This window comes from Amphiura filiformis, chromosome 13 (genome assembly GCF_039555335.1).
Source record: "Amphiura filiformis chromosome 13, Afil_fr2py, whole genome shotgun sequence".
In the NCBI taxonomy this organism is placed as follows: domain Eukaryota; kingdom Metazoa; phylum Echinodermata; class Ophiuroidea; order Amphilepidida; family Amphiuridae; genus Amphiura; species Amphiura filiformis.
In genome coordinates, this window is record NC_092640.1 from 54,533,856 (window position 1) to 54,554,794 (window position 20,939).

At 38.2% G+C, this 20,939-nt stretch overlaps 1 protein-coding gene and 1 long non-coding RNA gene across 2 annotated transcripts in view; one reads left to right on the forward strand and one right to left on the reverse strand.

Moving 5' to 3' along the window:
• Window positions 1-20,939, reverse strand: part of LOC140167333 (uncharacterized) — a 525,284-nt gene that overhangs the window by 473,830 nt on the left and 30,515 nt on the right. The window lies entirely within an intron of this gene.
• On the forward strand, window positions 16,642-20,547 carry LOC140168743 (sodium bicarbonate cotransporter 3-like). Its single transcript, XM_072192152.1, has 6 exons — window positions 16,642-16,728; window positions 16,777-16,804; window positions 17,533-17,671; window positions 18,215-18,375; window positions 19,229-19,432; window positions 20,369-20,547. Exons 1-6 carry the CDS (start codon window positions 16,642-16,644, stop codon window positions 20,545-20,547), a joined length of 798 nt encoding a protein of 265 aa, XP_072048253.1.

Consider the following 20,939-nt stretch of genomic DNA (forward strand, 5'->3'; position numbering starts at 1 on the left):
CTGCCAGTCCGACACGCCGATATTCCGAATCTGAAACCCCTGCGCTAGTCCAAATCTGGAAAACACTGCTTTAATCAAAAATCATTGCTTTATTCTGACACTGCGAATCTAAAAAAAAAAACCCGCGCTAGTCCGAATGTTAAGAAGCACATGTCTCACCCTAAATTAAATGTGTGATATGCTGCCCCAAGTTTGTATTGAAATAACTGGGCTCTGCACACGTAGCTTGCCATAGTTTTAGTCGATACAAGTGCCAGTCGTTATACTTGAGACTCACTCATAACCCCCATAACGTACTCACAACCCTATCCATAACCTAACCCTAGCCTGTTCCGGCAAATATGGCCACCTTTTTTTTTTTTATTGCTATGCATTGGATCACAGATGTCAAAGAACAGGGACAACACCTAGGTTTCATTATCATTGAGGTATAGGACTTTTTATTTTTTCGGAGAAGAGCAGGTAGGGCAACTACTTGTTTATATTTTCTACATGTTCATACTACATACTTATTTGACTTCAAACGATATCCAGAAGTGGGCTTATAGTTTGTTGAGCTTTGCTCCTTCAACAAATTGGTATACCTTTATTGGTTCTGCATGTGTCTCTTTTCCCACATTGCTGGTAATAAATATCAAACAGTCATAATTAGCGGTCATTTCAAATCATCCCCAAGCCAACGAGTTTCAGGAATGTCCTCACATTGTTACTTGTTGGTTACACATATCTAGACAAAATACAATGCTTTGTAACCCACCACTTGAACAGGATTTAGCCAAAGCAAACAAAGACTAGAAGCTACTAGAGATATTTAAGAATTCTATAGATATAGGTAGAAGCTTATTGTCCTCTTCAACAATAGGATTATTGATTGGTTTAAAAGGTGTTTGACTAGCGCTATCAAAATAAGATACACGTAGCAGTAATTTGAGGTACCTATGAAAACGACCTTCATGCACTGTAACTCAGAACACAATTTAAGACATTTACTGCTCATTCGTGGTGTACGGTCACATATTTGCATTTATCCATATGAAGACCTGAGCGCAAGAAGACCGAAGTCCACTTGGCCCCTCAACATGTATACACTAAAGTTACGTATAGTTTCTTAGGGTTTTATAATGTTTAATACATGTTCCAGGGTAAAAACATCATGAAGGTTGTTAAAGATTTGTTTTGGCCCCTGAACATGTATAAAACATTACCAAACTATACGCAAGTTTAGTGTATATATGTTGAGGGGCCAAGTGGACTTATGGTCTTCTTGCGCTCACGTCTTCATATTAAAAAAAGCTACTCCTCTTTTCGCCAAACGACAAGTGTTTCTGGAATGCTGCTAAAATAAGAAAACTTTTAATGCTAATTTATTGCACATTCTAGGGAAGCGTCGTTACCTTTTTTTTCATTCCTTGTGTATGTTTTGTTTTCACAAGTATTATATCATGGCTATGAAAAAGGCCTATGGCCGAAAGCTCGCCCAATTTTATATACTTCACGGTAGTTTCCTACTTTTTACTTTTGTATTTACCTTTTTTAAATAGTCGAGTGAGAGAGTGAAATATTTTTTGTGTCAAAATTGAAGCATCCTATGTATAAAAGAATATATGAATATTTACTGCACATAACGATTCGTGATACCCAATTGTGGCACATTTGATGTCGTTTAAGGGTGGGGTATGAACGTTTGGACAGTATTTATTGTGGGACATTAGAGCACATCAGACATATCGAATTGCATTCTGAATACGAAGAATGTCCTTCTGATATCAAATAATTTTGATTTTTTTAAAATTCGCAATGTAATACACATTTTATGGCAAATTATTAAAAATTGATATTTTTGATATTTAACAGTACTCGAAGTAAACTTTATAAATCTGATGATTTATACTTAAAGTGTATGTAGGTGGGATGAAAAGCCGAAGATCAATTGAAAATTTTAACATTTCGTATTGAAGATATGGATTTTTTTTAAAAAAAAAAAAAAAAAATTAGGTCTTTTTGGGAAAATATCCATAACTTCAATATAAAAGGTCAAAATTTTCAATTGATCGTCGGCTTTTTCTTCCCAGATACACACACTTTAAGAACATGTCATTAGATTTATAAAATTGACTTCCAGGAATGTTATATATCAAAAATGTGAATTAAATTATTTGATATCAGAAAGACATTCTTCGTATTCAGAATGCAATTCGATATGTCTGATGTGCTCTCATGTCCCACAAAAAATGCTGTCGAAACGCTCAAAACGCTCATTCCAGATCCCTTAAGAAGCAGAGAATTTTATTTCAATTTTATATACGCCAAAATATTTTTTTAATTGAAAACTGTTTCGTTTTTATGGTAATCTAATCTTTTATTTCCTGAAAAAAAATTGGGGTCTAATGTGGAATTATTATATAAATGATAAAAAGATCGAACGCGTATACAAGAAAAATGGTAGGTTCCACTATAGTATTATACTGATACACATGTATATACGATGTACTAGCGCACGTGTCCGGCGACTCAAAATCGATATAATGTATTGTCCATGTAGAGGCCCGTTTATTGTCGGATTTCTGTATATAGAACACGCAGTTAACAACAATTGAGCGCTATTAATACACATGAATGTTTTTAGGCAAATAAAATTCCAAAATATGGTACGTTTTCTGCATTTGCTTGTCACGTGGTAGGCCTACGTTGAAGTTGCGATTATATGTTCAAATAAGTTTCAAATGGATACCAACAAGACAAGTGGCCGAGCGGTCTAAGGCGCTAGGCTCATAGAGTATCCAAAGCGGTGCGCCGTGAGTTCGAACCCGGCCTCTGCCGAACTTAATTTTACTTTTTTTGAATTTCATATTGGGGAAATGTGTGTGATTGGGAGAATTTATGTATGGCGTGGAGCAGTGTGAAAAAAATCTTCATGCCATTGATTATACTTTCCCACAGGTCTTAGTTTTACAGGTCTTAGTTCTGTAGACAGATCTTGATTATACATAGGTCTTAGTTGGGTGGCCCAGTATAAAAACGGCACATGGCACATTTTTCGTCATTGGGAGAAATCGGAACTGTAAATGTACGAATGTTCAATAAAATACATAAGAAATTTGATGCTTAAAAGATTAAATTGACAACATTCCCGAGTTACATTCATGATGTGTTATGTTTGTATGGATGACCTACATGTATGGTGACCTTTGACATTTTTCAACAGCACCCTCTATTTTTCACAAATGTGCCATGGGCCGTTTTTATACTGGGCCACTCAGTTTTGTAGACACCCGTTTGAAGCTCTGCTGGAAGACTTCACTGTCAGCTCCTCTACCACCCACTATTTCCAGTTCGAGTGGATCACACCCACAAAAAATATGATACACTAAGGTATCAAATACCAAAAGACCAAAAGCAAGACTGTCACGGACCAGGGGTTTTGCTCGAGAAGTCTAGCCAAGAATTTGTCACCGATAGACCATTATGTACATATATAATGATGTTATCAAAAATTAAATCAAAATCAAAATTAAATGTTTTGTGGGGAAAATAGTCACGTTGTATCAAACTTTGTGAGGCAGTATACTACGATAATTTCACCGTCGATCGGGCATTAGAAGTGGAAGTTTACAATCGCAACCTCTTTTTGATACGGGGAGTCTCATATACAAATTTGACCAGTGCGCGTATGTACCGCACGTATGAATAAAGTCAAATTTTCACACCTCACAGTTGCTTTAATATAATGATTTAAGGGATCATTACCAATAGTTACACTTTCCTACATATGTTCAATATCATTGATTGGCTATACTCTATTGTAAACTCGACATATTCTGTAAAATTTCTGCGATATCTACGCGTTAATTTCGTTCGTGCTGAATCTTCATTACTGGCTAAATGCATGACCTCACTCTGCCACAAGAGAGTGGTTTTGAATACTTAAACGGGCTTACGTTCACGGCGTATTGGAATCGTACTGTCTTAAGTCCGCACTTACAACGTCTGAATCATACACAAAATAAGCCCGACATAGATTTAATACACATAACGCTCAAAGGTTCAATTTCACTTTTCGTCGAAGTTTTGTCACAATATTATTGTGATACACCCTGTATGTGTCAGCCTATTTGTGACAAACAGACTATTAACCTCATTTATACGGTTTAAAGTTCATTTGTTCTGGTAAGATTATTAAAATGATAAAAGCAATTGAATTGAATATAGATTGATTGATATCTATCACATGTCTGTTGAATCATGGCGGAATTGAATCGTACTTCCATTCTGAAAATGTTGATGTTACAACTTTGCGTCTAATACCTTAATAAATTGACCTGCTGGTTAAGTGATGCATGAAGACAGTTAGGAGTATTTTTGATGGTCATATTCTGCATGTCCTACGCGTGATTTCAACGACTTGATGACTTAAAACATTGATTATATTTAATACTACAGGTAGGTGAAGGAAATTTTATCCCCCATATATGGATAACGAAATGGCCCTTTAATTGTTGCTGCCGTTTATGTGTTTCATATAAAAGGTTTACTTCGGCATAGTTGCTTTGGACCTGTTGTTTGTTGCTGTTTTTTGGCAAATTGTGGCCACAGTAGCGTAGCCAGCATTTGCTAAATGATGGCTTTTAAGATGACTTTCAGCAGGGGGTTGCAAATTGGTGAAAATGGTCAAATATGGTCAAGAAAGACCCACAAAATCTTAAAACTTTCGGCGGACAGCATTCGGGGTGGGGGGGGGGAGACGTTTCACAGGTGGGAGGCAACGCACCTGTCCTATAGTACAGAGCGATGGCATACTCCCACACGAGAATTGTCACAGGGCACACGTGTAAGTTGGCACTAAACCATTTTGTGGAAATTGAGGGCGCTATTTGTTTTGATAAAATATTAATTATATCATTGATATTCGTTTGTTTCATGATTTAAAAATTATTTGTTCGTCCAAAACATATCAAAACGTTAGGGTACCCTAAGCGTCATTACTCATTTTCTTATTTCATTCCATTAACAACCGTCCACTGACATCAACAAAAATCAGACTTTTTCTCAAAACATTTGTATTACTAAAATCACAACTTTGAAATTATTAGTCATATGTCACAGTCGTTACACCAAAATAAACATGAAAATGTCCTGCAATTTATGATCGCATCGGAAATAATGTAGATGATATTGTTTACTCGCCAATCATTTTTATTCACCTCCACCTATGTATTAAAAATGCTTCGTTCTCTGCCTGAGATCCGCGTTTTTCAGCTTTTCTACGTATTTTGACCAGTCATCTCAAAGCGTTACAACAACATGGGACCATTGTATACCTGGTCGAGGTATCCAATTGAAGCTTGGGATGTTTCCAAGCTTATCATCTAAGAAAGAATTTGATTTGTTAAGTATCTCACTCGCCGGATCGCATACAGCGAAAAATCTGAAAAAAATTGGTGCAAGCAAAAACCCCAAATCACCTCTGTTTGAACTAGGTATATTGGTCTGTACACAGTCCGTGCACAGTCCGTGCAGTGAGCCGATTGCTATGTTGAGGTTTCACCAAAGGTTAAAGATGGTAATCTGAGACTGCATTGAACTACACACAGAGATCGCGTTTGACCTTGTGATCCCTATAAGCAGTGTTGGAAAGAAGTAATAAGTCGCAGTTTGAAATGGGTCTCTCATAGCTAAAACGTTTTGATATGTACAAATAAGGCTTAAAATAAATAACGCCCTCAGCGTTCTCATTTAGTTAATAATGTTAAACATTATTATATGAACCATACAGCCATAACAGCGGTGGGAAAGAAAGCAGGTGGTAGTATATAGTCAATCGGAAACCTTGCCACAGCTGATTATACAAATAAGAGTAAAGAAACAAGCCAAAGTTCAAGTGTCATCAGAATGGACCGTTATTATTAGTTTATACTATCATTGGGCTATTCCATTTCATGATTTTGGAAATATCTTCCACAGGGGGAGTACGAATTTTAAATGGTATGAACACATTAGCAGCTCCATTTGAAACTTACCCTCCCTCTGTGGAAGATTCATGTTGAATCTTTCTCGGAGGGTGTATGAAATTCAAATGGAGCTGCCTAATGTGCTCATTCCATTTGAAATTCATACTCCCCCGTGCAAGATATTTACAAAATCTTCCACAGGAGGAGTGTGGATTTTAAATGAAATAGCCCATTTCATCATAAATATTATTATTTTCGACGACTCAGTGCCAGAAGTGGGTAAGTGCAAATTCCATGTTACTCATTTTGGTAACAAATGGACGGCTAATTCTGCCTTGCATAATAAATACAAGCGACTTTGGGATATGTCACTTAAATAGTTAGTTTGACACAAGTGACCATGCTTAGACCCCAAAGTCACTTACATTAACCGTTAATATGTTGCTGAAACGAGTAACATGTAATTTGCACTTACCCACTTCTGGCACTGAGCAGTCGTTTAATCAAATCAAATATATTGGGCAAAATGAAAATTGATTGATGTATTCCAGAAGTGTTGTACGTTTCCATTTTTAATTTATAACAACTATCTTGTGAACTGTTTATGTAGTTTCAATTTCAATGTAACTTTTCAGCACTCTGCATATCACAGCCTATAAATGAAAACATTTGAATTTATTTTAGCTTAAGAATTATTCATTTCGTTTCGCCGTTTTACTCGAAATTGAATCTTCCTTGTCATCTTCTCTAAGCATGGTGTTCTGTGATAGGCTAGACCAAAGAAACTGCTTGTGATGTTAGCTCAAATTATCACTTCCGTCCATGCCAGAATCCTCCCAAATCATCTCAAAAGCATTGCTGTTGATTATCTTGATCATCCAGGATCAGTTGAATACCTAAGTGAAAGAAGGTCCCCAAGCGAACCAATTTTGTTTGGCTGCAGCATTCCTTCAGTATCTCTCAGGAATCGCTGGACATACTGTAAGTACAGTGCGCGCGGCCGTCCCATGACAAGGCCTAGATCTGCTGCTGCAGTTGCATTCCTAGTAAGCTGTGACTGGGCCCGGCTATGGAAGATTCCAACCGGGCAATATCATCAACAAAATCCAGGTCATTCATTATCCTAGCAGGATACCTCCTTGACCGACGCGACGTGGGTAGGTAACAATTCCAGCGTCAATTCCAGAAGTTGATTTCTTCAAAAGGTAGTCTACCAGGATAATGAACAGGAATGGTGCCAGCACATCATCCTGGAGCACTCCATTTGTTACTTGGAAAGGCTTTGAGATACTTCTATCCATAACGGCATTATTGGAGTCCTTGTAGAGCATTTGAATGACATTGACCACAACCTTTGGTATTCCCTAATGCCGTAACACTGAAAACATGACGGACCTGTTGACGGAGTAGAAACCTTTTTTGAAGTCCACAACAGTGACTGTCAAGGGAAGTTGGTACTCTTTGAAGGTTTCCATAATCCTCCTCAAAATGTATATTTGCAGAGCACAGCTGCGTCCTGATCTAAAGCCAGTCTGGTTGCTTCTCAGTAAAGGATCAATATGAAGTCGGATCCTGTTCAGAAGGATCTTGTTGTACACTTTTGCGGCAATGGACATAAGCGAAATACCACGGTAGTTTTTTGAGAGAGAGGGAGAGGTCGCCTTTCTTTGGTAGAGAAATGATTACATTTGTGACCCATTTACGTGGCGGTGTCAGTGTTGAGAATTCAGGTCATTCAATGTGGTTATTTTGGCTACTCTGGCACGCACAGATAATCTGATATATAGATGCTTGAAACAACTTTCCAAACTTTTGTTGAGGAGTTTAGTTATCCAAGTACATTGAATGATGGTGTTCATGGAATAAAGGCCCAACTGCATGGAGTTTGGCCTTTCTTCCACAAATATTGGGTTAAAGTGAAGTTTTGTTTATCATAAATCTTCTTTTAACTTTTAAATACAATAAACTTTTCTTGTTAACATAATACAACCTTCTACTTAAATTTATATAATTATTTACTAACACATCTGTTATTTATTAACACATCTGTTTACTAAACTAACACTTGTTGTATATTAGTGGAAGAAGGGCTCAACTTCGGTTCGTATTAGGACCTGTACCGTTGCCATGGAAGCATATATCATGTGTCATGTATGTAATACTATATGTTCATGTATTAAAGGTCCCCGAGGATGAAAACAATAAAACGTTTCCAATATTAAGTTTTTTCTTAATATCTCAAAAACAGTTTTGATGGAGTTGGGCCCTTCTTCCTCTCAGGGATTTTAAACTTGTTTTCTAGATCGTGGACATCGTTTGTCCCCTGTTGATTTGTTTGAGTGTCCAGGACTTTGATCAATTATGCGTGTGGCTACTGCGATGACTGTGGATCTTTGGTGGCGGTATTTTTAGTAATGATGGGATTTAAGTTTCCCAGATATTGGACATCGTTTGTCCAGTTGAGTTTCTTGAGTGTCCAGGAGTTAGATCAATTATGTGCGTGGCTACTGCGATGGCTAATTTTGAGTGATGATTTTAAACTTAAAAGTTTTCCAGATCTTGGACATCGTTTGGACGACGTTATGGGCGATGCGTTTATTTCCTCTTCCTGAAAGTTTTGTTGTCATATGGCTCACACGTGCCCCTAATCGATTTGGAAATTTAGAAACGTGGCTGGTTTTGGTGTTTATTAAAGTGCCTGTATCATCCAAATGCAACATTGGGCTATTCCATATTTAGAGAGTGTTTGGAAGCAAATTTGGTATCAAATTGGAGCTAACAATATTCTGCAGACGACCTTATCAATCAAGTTGTCATAATAAGATCAGGTTTTGATGTGAGACAGGTTATATAACTGCGAAATGCAGGGGCGTAGCAAGAACATCAGGGGCCCATGGACAAGGAGCAGTACGGGCCCTTTTAACCAGGGCCGGATTTAGCCTACATTATTGAGGCCCTGGGCCAGGCCAAAATTTGGAGGCCCCGAACTCACGTGCCGAGGAAGGTATGTGTACTCAAGTCAGTGGCCAAGTTTTGGTTAACTAATGGGGGACCAAGCTGGGACTAACATATTTTGTTCCATTAAATTTCAGACTATTTTGGCCCCAGATCAACATAAATTTTGGTATTTGAATGCGCGCGAAGCGCGGAAAATTTTGCAATTTTGCCCTATTTTGACCAAAAAAGATGCTGTTAAAAGAAAGATGCGCCCGGGCCCATCTGGCCCAATGGTATAAAAATCCGGCCCTGCTCTCCATTATCAGCCATTATTTAATTTTCGCTTTTGTGCTCGGGGCCCCTGAACCCTCGGGGCCCATGGACTTCGTCCACCCTGTCCCCCCGCTTGCTACGGGGGGGGGGGGGGCAGGTATTTATTATTATGGCTGTTTATGACATCCAACATCAACATGATGTGGCAGTCATGCCCATAGTCATTGCAAACTGATGGGTGTCAATCATTTTGACACACCCTGTAGGAATGCTCACAATGAGCCACGTGCCTGGTTGATTGACAGGTTGCCGTTCCGATTCATATATCGAGACAATGGTACTATCACCCCATTACTAGTATTAGCCACATTTATGTACTTACTTTTTTACTTTACTATTTTATTTTGATGTTTTTACCTCTTAAACAGAAAACCTCTGAACAGAAAATGGACCCGACAATGGAGTTCTCGGACGTAGTACTTGACCCACAGAGACGTATCAGTGCACAAAATCAACAGGAAATTGATGGTAAGATTAGGTGGCGGGGGGGGGGGGTGGAGAGGGCTGGAAGTGGGCGTGGTTCATCCCCAAGTGTTATAATTAGAGAATAAAGGTATTGTTTTTAGCCGCTGGAGTGCATCTATTGTCTCATATAACACGGGCGACATCATTATTTTAGGCGAGGCGAAGCCGAGTTGTTCAAAAATAATGATGTCGCGTGTTAAATGAGACGATAGATGCACGACAGCGGCTAAAAACAATACCTTTATTCTCATTCTTAAACATTTCAATTCAAATAAATATTTTAATCATAAGTATACCAATTTTAATGAAATTAAATCCTATATTTTACAAAGAATTACCTAGGCCTTAGAATCGATCAGTCCCGTTGATACCTCCGATTGGTTCAAATAGCGCGTATCGCGTCGACACACACGCGCTAAAGTGTGTGATAGTGTCATATCACACGGGTAAGAACTACATAGCGAGAGAAACTACCAAGAACACTTGTATTAAAAAATGGTAGTGGTTGATCCTCAAGTAATTGTTATAATTGCCTGTCCATGAAACTAGTCATATACAAGTTTATGCACGGTTTCGTTGGCCAGGCCAGCGAAGCACCTATATCAATTTCTAAGCAAAATCATTGTTCATTGAATTTACAACCGTATGACAAAAGAGGCGAAAATAGTAACTTTTTGCACAAGACTTGGAATTTAAAAGAGAATTGGCCATTGCTCATTGAAATGAATCTAGTATACGGACAATATAAGTGTGCTCTTTCATTTAATGACATAAAATTTGACAAATATTGTATGGGTTTTGACCTAAATCTTGGTCAAAAATTGTGCGTGAATAGGCCGTGCTATAAACATTGAATTACATCATCCGTTGACGTAATGAAATAAAAAGTGTTTTTAGCAGGAAGTGTTAGCTTTCTTTCGATATAAAAACTTTTCTGATTGGATAAAGGGAACATTCGGGGTTTTGACAAAAACCAATCACAGATGCCGTATTTTCCACTATTCATCAGATAGTAGCTCACACAGCTCTGATGATGCTATGCACTCAACCGTGTAGTGTAAACACAGACTGTGCAGAGACAAGGCATTGCCGGCCTAACTTTGCTTGGACATATTTGTCTGTTCAGGTGTATCGAGGTGGAAGCTATGAATAGATGCGTTTATAAGAGAATGGTTTTGTAGCCGAGCCTTTCCATATGCATGGCTACCGGTCGTTGATCTTGTGATTGGCACGCTAGGGGTCCACGGTTCGAATCCTGAGGGAACCAAGCAAATTCTACGTTCATCGTTTCTCCCTTTTCGTGCCTTTTTCTTTCTAATAACCAAAAACCACGAGCAGCGTTGGGTCAATAAAAGCTTTTGACACTAATGCTTGCATGTATTTGTCTCAATAGGGACATTCGTTGTTATGGTCAAAATCAACAGACAATAATGGTCTAGATCAGGTATTAATTACCTAATGCTATAAATAAATATAGGCAGTGTCTGTATACGTCCAGAGGCTACACCAACTCGAAGGTTGGGAACCCTTGAGGTTTCATACCATATCAAGCATGTAGACACACGAAATCGAAGTATTGTGTATCCCTTAAAAGCTACAACCTGTCTTTACACCGGGATCATCATGCTAATACCTAGACAAAAAGCCAACAAAAATTAAGGTACCAGTTGTGTTCACCCCTGTATATCCTAAATAAAGAAAAATATGTCAAGCAACAAGCAGCTAATACATGTACTCTTTAGTTCCGATTTAAGGTTAGCCGAGAGTTTTTCATGCGCTTGATTTCAGAGGGGCGTAAGTTCATAACAGAAACAGCCATGCAGAAAATGAACAAGCGTACCGGGACGTAGGCCTACTTATATACAATAGAATATCGATCCACGGTCAAGACATGAAAAGGCTATGAAACTTGGCTTAGCTCGTGCCCGGAGCTCGGATGCCGGGGGGTGGCACAAGCCGTTTTCGGCAATTTTCTCAAGGATTTTATAAATTTTAAAATTGATTGGGGCACTTCGTCAAGCTACGCCCTGGAAAATGTGTTGATTTTGAATTTATAGCCTTGATATCTTTGATGAAATCAATGCTGCTATTCCCTGATTTATACAATGAAAGGGTAGGCAACCGGGTAAGCAACAACAACAATATCAAAAAGCAATTATTTGTAAATCGAATTTGGGATGAAAATCAACAAGACAGACTTAGCAGGCCTACAAATTTCTGAATTATATAAAGTGAAAAACAATCAATCACGATTCACTGCACTCAGCGAATCAATCAAAACTAAAAAAGAAAGGAGCAATAAAGAATAAAGAAAAAGTCAAAAAGAAAAAGAAAGAGAGAGAAAGAAAATGAACGAAAAAGAAAGAAAGAAAGAAAGAAAGAAAGAAATGAAAAATAAAAAGAAATGAAAAAAGAAAGAAAAGAGGAAAGAAAGGAAGTAAAAATGAGAAAAGAGAAAAAAGAAAGAAAATTCAGCCACACGGAGACTCGAACCCACAAAAATAGTTCATATTAGATTCCCAGTCCAACGCTCTATCCACTGAGCCATAGATCAGCTTACGAAATTGACTGTTCTCAAAGCGGATGATATAACTATAATTGGATGCAATTACATGATGATTACAATCGCGTCCGCATTATGGCTCTTAGAATAAACACGCATGTCGGCGCTGAAATTTTGAACGAACGGATGGAGGAAAACCTCGTTTTTTGCAAAACTAGCTTCAATTTGGAGTGAAAATCCAATGGAATAGCAATTGGCAGAATGTTGAGAAATAATGTAGGTATTCAGATGTCTAAATTAACGTCTCGTAATCAAGATATCGATAATTTCACAAACCAGCTTTTTCTCAAGCAAATTCTCCAAAATTTTCCCCAAAAACGGGCTTTTAAAATTTAATCGGTACTGTATTTGGTTCTTCCCCATGGCAACATTATTTCTTTGATCGATTTGTAATACAATACGAAAAAGAAGAAAACAATCGCTCGGTGTGGATTTATACGGAGCGCACAAAAAAAAAAACCTCATGGAACGTGTTTTTGATCTTGTGAACATGGTGGGTAAAAATGCTTTAAACGAAGGATTTTCAAATTTATTCTAATAATTTGTATATAACACACACAAAAATGTTAAGCTACATCCAATGCACCAACATTTCACTCGCTGCGATATTTGATTACTGAGAAAACTCTGTTTTAGAGAACAACTTTATACGTCTTTTATACGTTTTTTATACGTCTCTTTGTGTAACCTTAAGACCTCATTTGTTGAAATTGGTTGAGAATTAAAGAATAATTAAGAAACGAAATCAAAAGTTGCACTTTTGTGTTCTAATCAATGAAAGCACGACGCTTGTGTGCAAATCAAGAGGGCACACAATGGAGCAAACTGCAACTTTTAAATTGGCATCTTCCTTGGGTTTTAGGATCTTTATTTCTTGAACAATTTCAACAAATGAGGTCTTAAATTCGAGCTAAAAGATGCAGCTATGGGCTGCTGGTTCTAATTATGACATATCTGTCTTTGTTTAGGATATGCAAGGGGTGAACATAAATGGTACCTTAATTTTTTGGCTTACTGTATATTTGGTTTTAAAATGGGTCCCGCAAGGGAACTGGCAGTATACGGTTCCTGGAAGCGGACAGGGGATGCCGGGTTTTTGTTCGCAAAGCATGACGTGGAGGGAACTCCCTTGTAAGCTTTATGCCTGTCTGCACAGGACAAATTCATAATTGATTAAGATAGATGATTGATATTTACTAATAGTATCTCAATAGTATGTCAATTAGGCTATTATTTTGAATTGTTACAACAATGATAATGAGAAGTGTTTGCTTTAAGTCTATTATCTGTAGTTCACTAAACGTTCATGCACTCTGCTATCTTGCTACGAGAAATATACGGGTCCGTGACAGACCCGGGTACGTGAGATCCGCAAATTTATCATATCGGCGTGATATCTGCGGGACGATTTTCATATTTAGCTCTGGAAATATTTTAATTTGTTATCAGTCCAAACTTGCCGCTATATTGCCGTATTCGTGACGAATCAAATATTTTGAGCAAATTGAGTTATTGGATATTTCTGATTATAAGTTAATAACTGCGTATCAGTTATTTGGAGGGCGTTTTGGAACCGTAGACTACTCCGTAGTCCACTTGCCCATTGTCATGATTGTGCATACTCCTGGATATTGCATTTAAGCTTAAAACTCCGATTTAATTAATTTGTGCACAATTGATAGATTTTCACAACTGATCATCTTTTCAGTCACCGTACTCCCTCTGTATGTTAGCTTCCCAAGTGATTTTTAACTCGTAATAAACTGGCAGATTCTAAAATTAGAATTGTTCAGTATTGAAGTGCCATTATAGTTATGCCATTATGATATGTTGCATTCAATAATATAAGCCTACGTATACTTTACTTTTACTGTCACAAATATAATTATATAAACTTTTTCATAACCATTTTTACTAGTATCTTGATGTAATAAATATCAGTATAATTTCGACTTCAACTGAATGCGTTCATCATGATTAATAACGTATTTCTATTTATCAAAAAACGACTATGGAACCGAGGAATATCACAAGGGACGCAGGCCAGAGGGATATTCCGACGTCCAAAGCAAAATGTTTAGATTTATTGATACAAAATAAACGATTTTATATTATAGTCACAACATATTTTCCCCCCTTCAAAAAATCGAGCAGGCTAAAGGGGATTTACCAATTACAGCAGTGCAAAATCACGCCATGTGCAAATATGGTAGTTGCGAGCGCATGAAGTGTTTCGGCGCAAATGAGGCGCATACGCAGAAGTCATTGTACTGCGTAATTCCTCGCTATGTCACACGCGGAGGTCATTGATGGATATGGGCACAATGTAACCTATGCGCCGGTGTGCGTATATTATCTGACGAGTAATTTGATTGGGACGCACATAAATTTATGATGTAATACGAATTTATTTCCACCAAAAATTAATAGGAAATCTTACCATAACATCCCCGATCACAGCATCCCAGCAGTATACGGCATCGGCCAAGTATTTTAATGCTAATTTATTGCACATGCTAAGTAGGTTTGATGACCTTTTTGAAAATAGCCGAGTGGGCCGGTTTTCACAAAATATTGTGTAAAAACTGAAGCATCCTATGTATAAAAGAATATATGAATATTAATTGCACATCATATATAACGATTTATGATACCCATTTGTAGTACCGTTGATGTCGTTTAGGAGTCAGAGAATTTTATTTCAATTTTATATACGCCAAAATGTTATTGAATTTAGTAAAAATGAAGACTGAAAAGATAATAAAAAAATCTTATGTAAAAATTACATTAAACCCCGCCAAAGAGTACTGTTTAATTTTTTATGGTAATCTAATCTTTTATTTTCTGAACTAAACTTTGGGGTTCCGGTTCTATGATAAAAACCAAGAACGTCTATACAAGAAAAATGGTTGGCTCTAGCCCTAGAACTCTGGCCATAGTATCCGTTTTTACTTCCACTAGGGCCAGAGGCACTTACATTGAAAAATTTGTTGGAGATGCTTGAACGATCCAGTACAAAAAAATCAATGCTTGATCGAACCAATACAAATGTGTGTCAGGTCACTAATTAACATGATAAAACCCACTTGAGAACACACAATCGCCAGTCATTTCTAAAGACGCATAGTTTATACTCAATCGCTTTTGCAGAAATCTGAATCGCACGCATGATCAGTGTACTAAATCGCCGTCGTATTTGCCTGCTGATCATGCGCATGAATCGCTGTTTTTCAAAAGCGACACGTAGGCCTATATCATGTATATTGACACCCTCTGTCGGTCAAGGATTCAGTCTGATGATGAGCAACCCATGGGTATAAACACAGCTTTACACAATGACTAATTTACATAGGCACAAAAGACCGTGTTCATGTACCGTTACTCAGCCAAACATGGCAGAGTAGGTCCCGGATGACGGTACATGTTCCTATCTCCTCAACGTTATACCTTTCCAACAAGGAAAGAGATACGAAAAGCGAACGTCTAGTTGGCTCCATTATACTGATCTATTCGCTGTCGTAGTGTACATTAGAATATTACCGTTGCTAGGTCAACTGGCTCCCGATTTCTTTGTAATACGAACCACTGATCGAAATGATCACAATACAAAGCCTATGGCATATCAAAATTCGGAGCAGGTGTATGAGCCCAGGCTTGAACCAGAACACCAATGGTTACTAACGTGCAGTCAGGAGGGTGAAAGTGCATAGGAACAATGCCGGAAACTACGTCACTCTATTGTTCGACTTAAACTACATCATTTTTAACGCATGCGTGTTCGTTAATACAGATTTAGTCTCCTCCACCTTCTCAACATGGTACTTGGAATGTCTGGAATCACACTGACGGCGGAGGAGAATACTAGCTGGTCAGACAGTTTAATTTTATCAAGCATATAATACCTAAACAATCACCGTCATTTGATCGATTTACTACAGAATATAATTGATTATTCAAAATATAATTTTAATATTGTAAACATGTTAACTTATATCTTTCTTCCATGCTTATATATTTGTGTACTAAAGTATAAGGACACGTGAATAAAATCATGTCGAAGACAAAATGGCCGCTAATCCGCCTATTGTCTAGACTTAAACTACATCTTCCGGTTTGTTACGTAATACTTGGATGCCCATCACTTTGTATCGATCCCTGGTGCAGTACGACAGCGAATATTATAGCCACGTGGAGTTCGGCGAGTCAAAATCGATAATGTATTGTGCATGTATTGTGTCGTACTTCTGTATGTAGAACACGCAATGATTTTGCTACGTTTCCCGGAAAAAATATCTAATATTGTAATCTCTACTTTAAAATGCTCGATTACATAACACTGAATGTTTCTCTTTTGTTTTATTTGTTTGTCCCGCATTCACAGGTCATCGCAAACATATGTATGTGGGCATTCATTTGCCAAAGTCCGAAAAACGGCATCGTCGTGGGAAGAAACATAAGAAAATATACGACGAGGCCAATGGGGTACTTCCTTCAAACACAGACGCCACTACTGATTCGCCACTATCAGAGAAAAAAGAAGGTAAGGATAGTATACTATGTCAATGGTTAGAAAATTGGTTTTTAATTTGTCAATAACAGCACTGATGTGTTAGTAGTAATATAGTCTGTAGGGAAGTTCACTTCCGGGTTACAAGGTCAAAGGTCACGAGGTCACTTCAGGTTTGGATTTGAATGAGATGGACGTGGCTAATTAGCATATTCACCAGGTAATGAATATTAATGAAGAAGTGTTGTCAAAGGTCAACGAAAAATGCCGTCATTGGAAAAGGTCAACTGGAACCGCCATTTTGAGTCGATTAGTTGATTATTTACCGACGTTAATGTCTAGGGACGTTATTCTTTACAGATGTTAATAATTTAACATAATAATATAATAATATACGTATAATAATACAACCGTCAAAACATTTCAACATTGGGGGACGTTGATCGATTTTATATATTGTTATGTATTTTGTCAATAGCTAACAGTAGTAACATTCTATACTGTTTTGACAATAGAGAGACGTGTGTGTGTTTATCTATTTTGATAACTGACAGTATGCACGCGCATCATATTTTGTTCAGGGCTCGTGTTTTAAAACCCAGGCCACATCACAATAAGGCTATTGAACAATGTAATAGTTGCACGGGGTTCACTCAAGCATATCGATATATCAGTCCCTTGCCTTTGTTGATAAACATTGAGGTCAACTCATCTATATTCCATACCTTGAGGGTAATGTTGCTTCACAATAAATTAACGCTTGAAAATTTTGCCTCCAGCTGAGCAACCATCTACTCGAATCAAATTCCTCCTGGGAGACGAAGCCGAGGAGGGCCATGAAACTCACGAGATCTTCACAGAAATGGAAGAGTTGTTTCAGCTCGATGATGATGAGGCCGAATGGAAAGAAACCGCCAGGTATGTATGTTTGTGAAAATGTTGTGCAGACATTATGCGCAACTATGCAGTCATTTTAAAAGGAAGAATATTTGTAACACTTCCTCATTTGTCTTTGTGTCTTTCCAACTCACTTTTTCATTCTTCACCGCATCCATATTCAAAAGCTTCCAGTCTCCCTACATCCTCTTCCTACAGTGTCCATCTCTCAGCTCCATCTTCGAGCGACGAGCGATTGGTATTTGACCAATAAGCGCGTTCTTCCTAAAGCGGAGCATGTTCAAAGTGACGGGAGTCCACAAGACTGAGATCAAGTCTAAGGTCAAAATTGTAATTCCATAGAATTTTCTTGGACTCTGTATTTTATCAGACACGACAATATCAATTAGGGCTTCCCTTAATTTAGTACTCTTTGAGCACTATTTAGTACTCTTTGAGCAATACTATATTGGGTATTACCTGTGCCTTTTGCCAAATGTAATAAATAAATATATAAAAAATAAATATCAGATGGGAGTGACGAATATAACCAAATCCAAATTTTGATATTTGTTTATGCTACAGATGGATCAAATATGAAGAGGAAGTGGATGCTGGGGCAGACAGATGGAGTAAACCCCACGTCTCATCATTACCACTACACAGTCTATTTGAGCTTAGAAGTTGCATCTTGACTGGTGCCGTGTGCCTTGATATGGAAGCAGAAACATTGGAACAAATTGCAGGTGAGAGCAGGGAAGAAACATTCATGGGGTAGGCACTCAAGGTTTAGAGGGGTTCAAGAGGGTTTGGGTAATCTTAACTGGTGCTGTGTGTCTAGATATGGAAGCAGAAACACTGGAACAAATTGCAGGTGAGAGCAGGGAAGAAGCATTCATGGAGTACGCACTCAGGGTTTAGGGGGGTTCAAGAGGGTTTGATTAATCATAATTGGTGCCATGGGTATAGATATGGAAGCAGAAACAATATAACAAATTACAGGTGAGAGAAGCACATAGAGAAGACACCATGTCTCTGCACCAGAGGAGGCACTCAAGGTGAGGAGGCACTCAAGGTTTGGGGTTGGAGTCAGTGTCGGCGTCAAGGTGGGTATTCCCCACACAACTGGATCTTTCCCAATTACGATATTCCCAGTCAGAACTACAGATAATCGGAATTCGCATTTTGGAGGGCAAAGCAAGTCAAGAATTGTCAAGAATGGAGGAGCATAGCTACCCAGTTGTAATGTTCCTTGAACTTGAGCTGTCTTGACAAGTTTGCGTCTTGAATACTATTTTGTTCATATCAGAACTACGATAAAAGTATCTCATCTCGGTTTATGATAATGCAGAAGCATGGTTCTGCTGGGAGGGTGATGACCTGTGATATTTTTCCCGGCCAGTGTGATGCAGAAAACATGGTGATGAGGATATAATAGGGGTACCATCACAAACACGAAAACTACATGTGAGGGTTGGTGATGAAGGCATAGAAAGCTTAAAAAGTCGCTACGCAAAACACACGCAGATGAACATGCATCAAGTCTGCAAAATTCATAGCTTTATATGTTTTGATTTTAAAATTTATTTTCCTATCTAGGTCTGGTGCTTGATAAATTAATAGCTACATATCAATTGGAAGAAGAGAAACGTGAACAGGTCCGAGAAGCGTTACTACGACGACATCGCCACCAGAGTGAGAAGAAACACAGAGAGCGCAAGATCAGCAAAACCGGAAATTTAACCCCCAACCGGTCATTGTTGGATATTGGACGGTCATTTTCCCATAAAAGTATGGAGCAAGGTGAGATAGGATACAATACCACATTCCGTGCTCTTAGCTATACTAATAAAATAATGAGCTATGTGTGTCTGTCTGTCCGGCTATGCGTTTCGCCGTGCTTCGACGCTTCGATCCGAAATTTCGGATATAGATAGATATACATGTATGTCATTCCACGTTTATGGGGTGGATTGAAAGGTCATCGGAGGTCAAGGTCAAAGGTCGTGGATTTCAAACTTTGTCCGATCGGGCCCAAACTTGGTGGATGGAATCCTTGATAGGAGGGGAATATATGCGCAAAATTAAATTGACGTCAACCGAGGTCAAAGGTCATTACAGAGGGGGTCAAATTTCAAACTTTGTCTGATCGGGCTCAAACTTGGTGGGTGGAATCCTTGACATAAGGGGAATATATGTGCGAAATAAAAGCGGGTCAACCGAGGTAAAAGGTCATCACGGAGGGTTCAAATTTCAATTTTTGTCCGATCGGGCAAAAAGGTCATCCGAGGTCAAAGACTTTGTCTGATTTGGCTTAAACTTAGTGAAAGTAATTTTCCATATCACGGGAGCATGAACAAAATCAAACAGAGGTTACTCGAGGGCGAAGGTCATATGGGGTCAGTATGCCCAATTGTGCTTGAAACGTGGTAAAAAGAATCCTCGACGGGAACATGTCAAAAAGTCAAAAGGGGTCATCAGGGGTCAAATTGCACTATGACGTGCCTATTTTTAGGGTTTTTAATTTCATTGAGCTGAGTTGAATTACTAGAACACTAGAAATATGTGGGCGAAGGGTTTAATACCAGGCTTGATTGTCAGCTCTTTTCATTGGCTGTCATTTTGTATTTATTATTGTCTTTGATTTTGTTGTATGATTTTCTGAAAGAGCAACTGGCAAATCAAACGTAATTTTCTCACATGGCTTGAATGTTTCACTCCTTTTTTTCTAACGTACAGCATTGGAAGATACGAGTAAAAAAGGCTCAGATAATAAGCTAGACAAGAAAAGCTCCGACCACAAACTCGAGAGGAAGAGCTCGCTCGCTAATATTAATCTACCTAGAATTGCCAGCGCTAACAGCATCAAGGTGAGGGATACCAAGGAGGATATATTCTGGAGACGGTACTATAAATAAGCACGTGTCCTTTTGTTATTAAAATAGTGTATTGTTATTAAAATTTGTGCTCTACTCGTTTAGGGCACAAAGTTCGCTAAACTATAGAGGTTATCCACGTTACTCATGTGTGACTTCTAACAAAAGGCGTTGGCTCCCATAGTATTCCTCATTCAAATCAATTCAATGCACGACCTCGGAGTTGCCTGCATGACTTTGCGGGCTATTTTGAAACCGTCATGGTTGCACATGCAGGTACTTCTTTTGAAAATCCTAAACAAGGTATAACAGTCGCTGGTAGGATATGCAGCTTATAGAGCACGGATAACCTATATTGGCGGCTTTTATAATTTTGCTATTTATCTGTGGAATAGTTACTTTCACCCACTAAACGAATGGGTGACTTGGTCGCG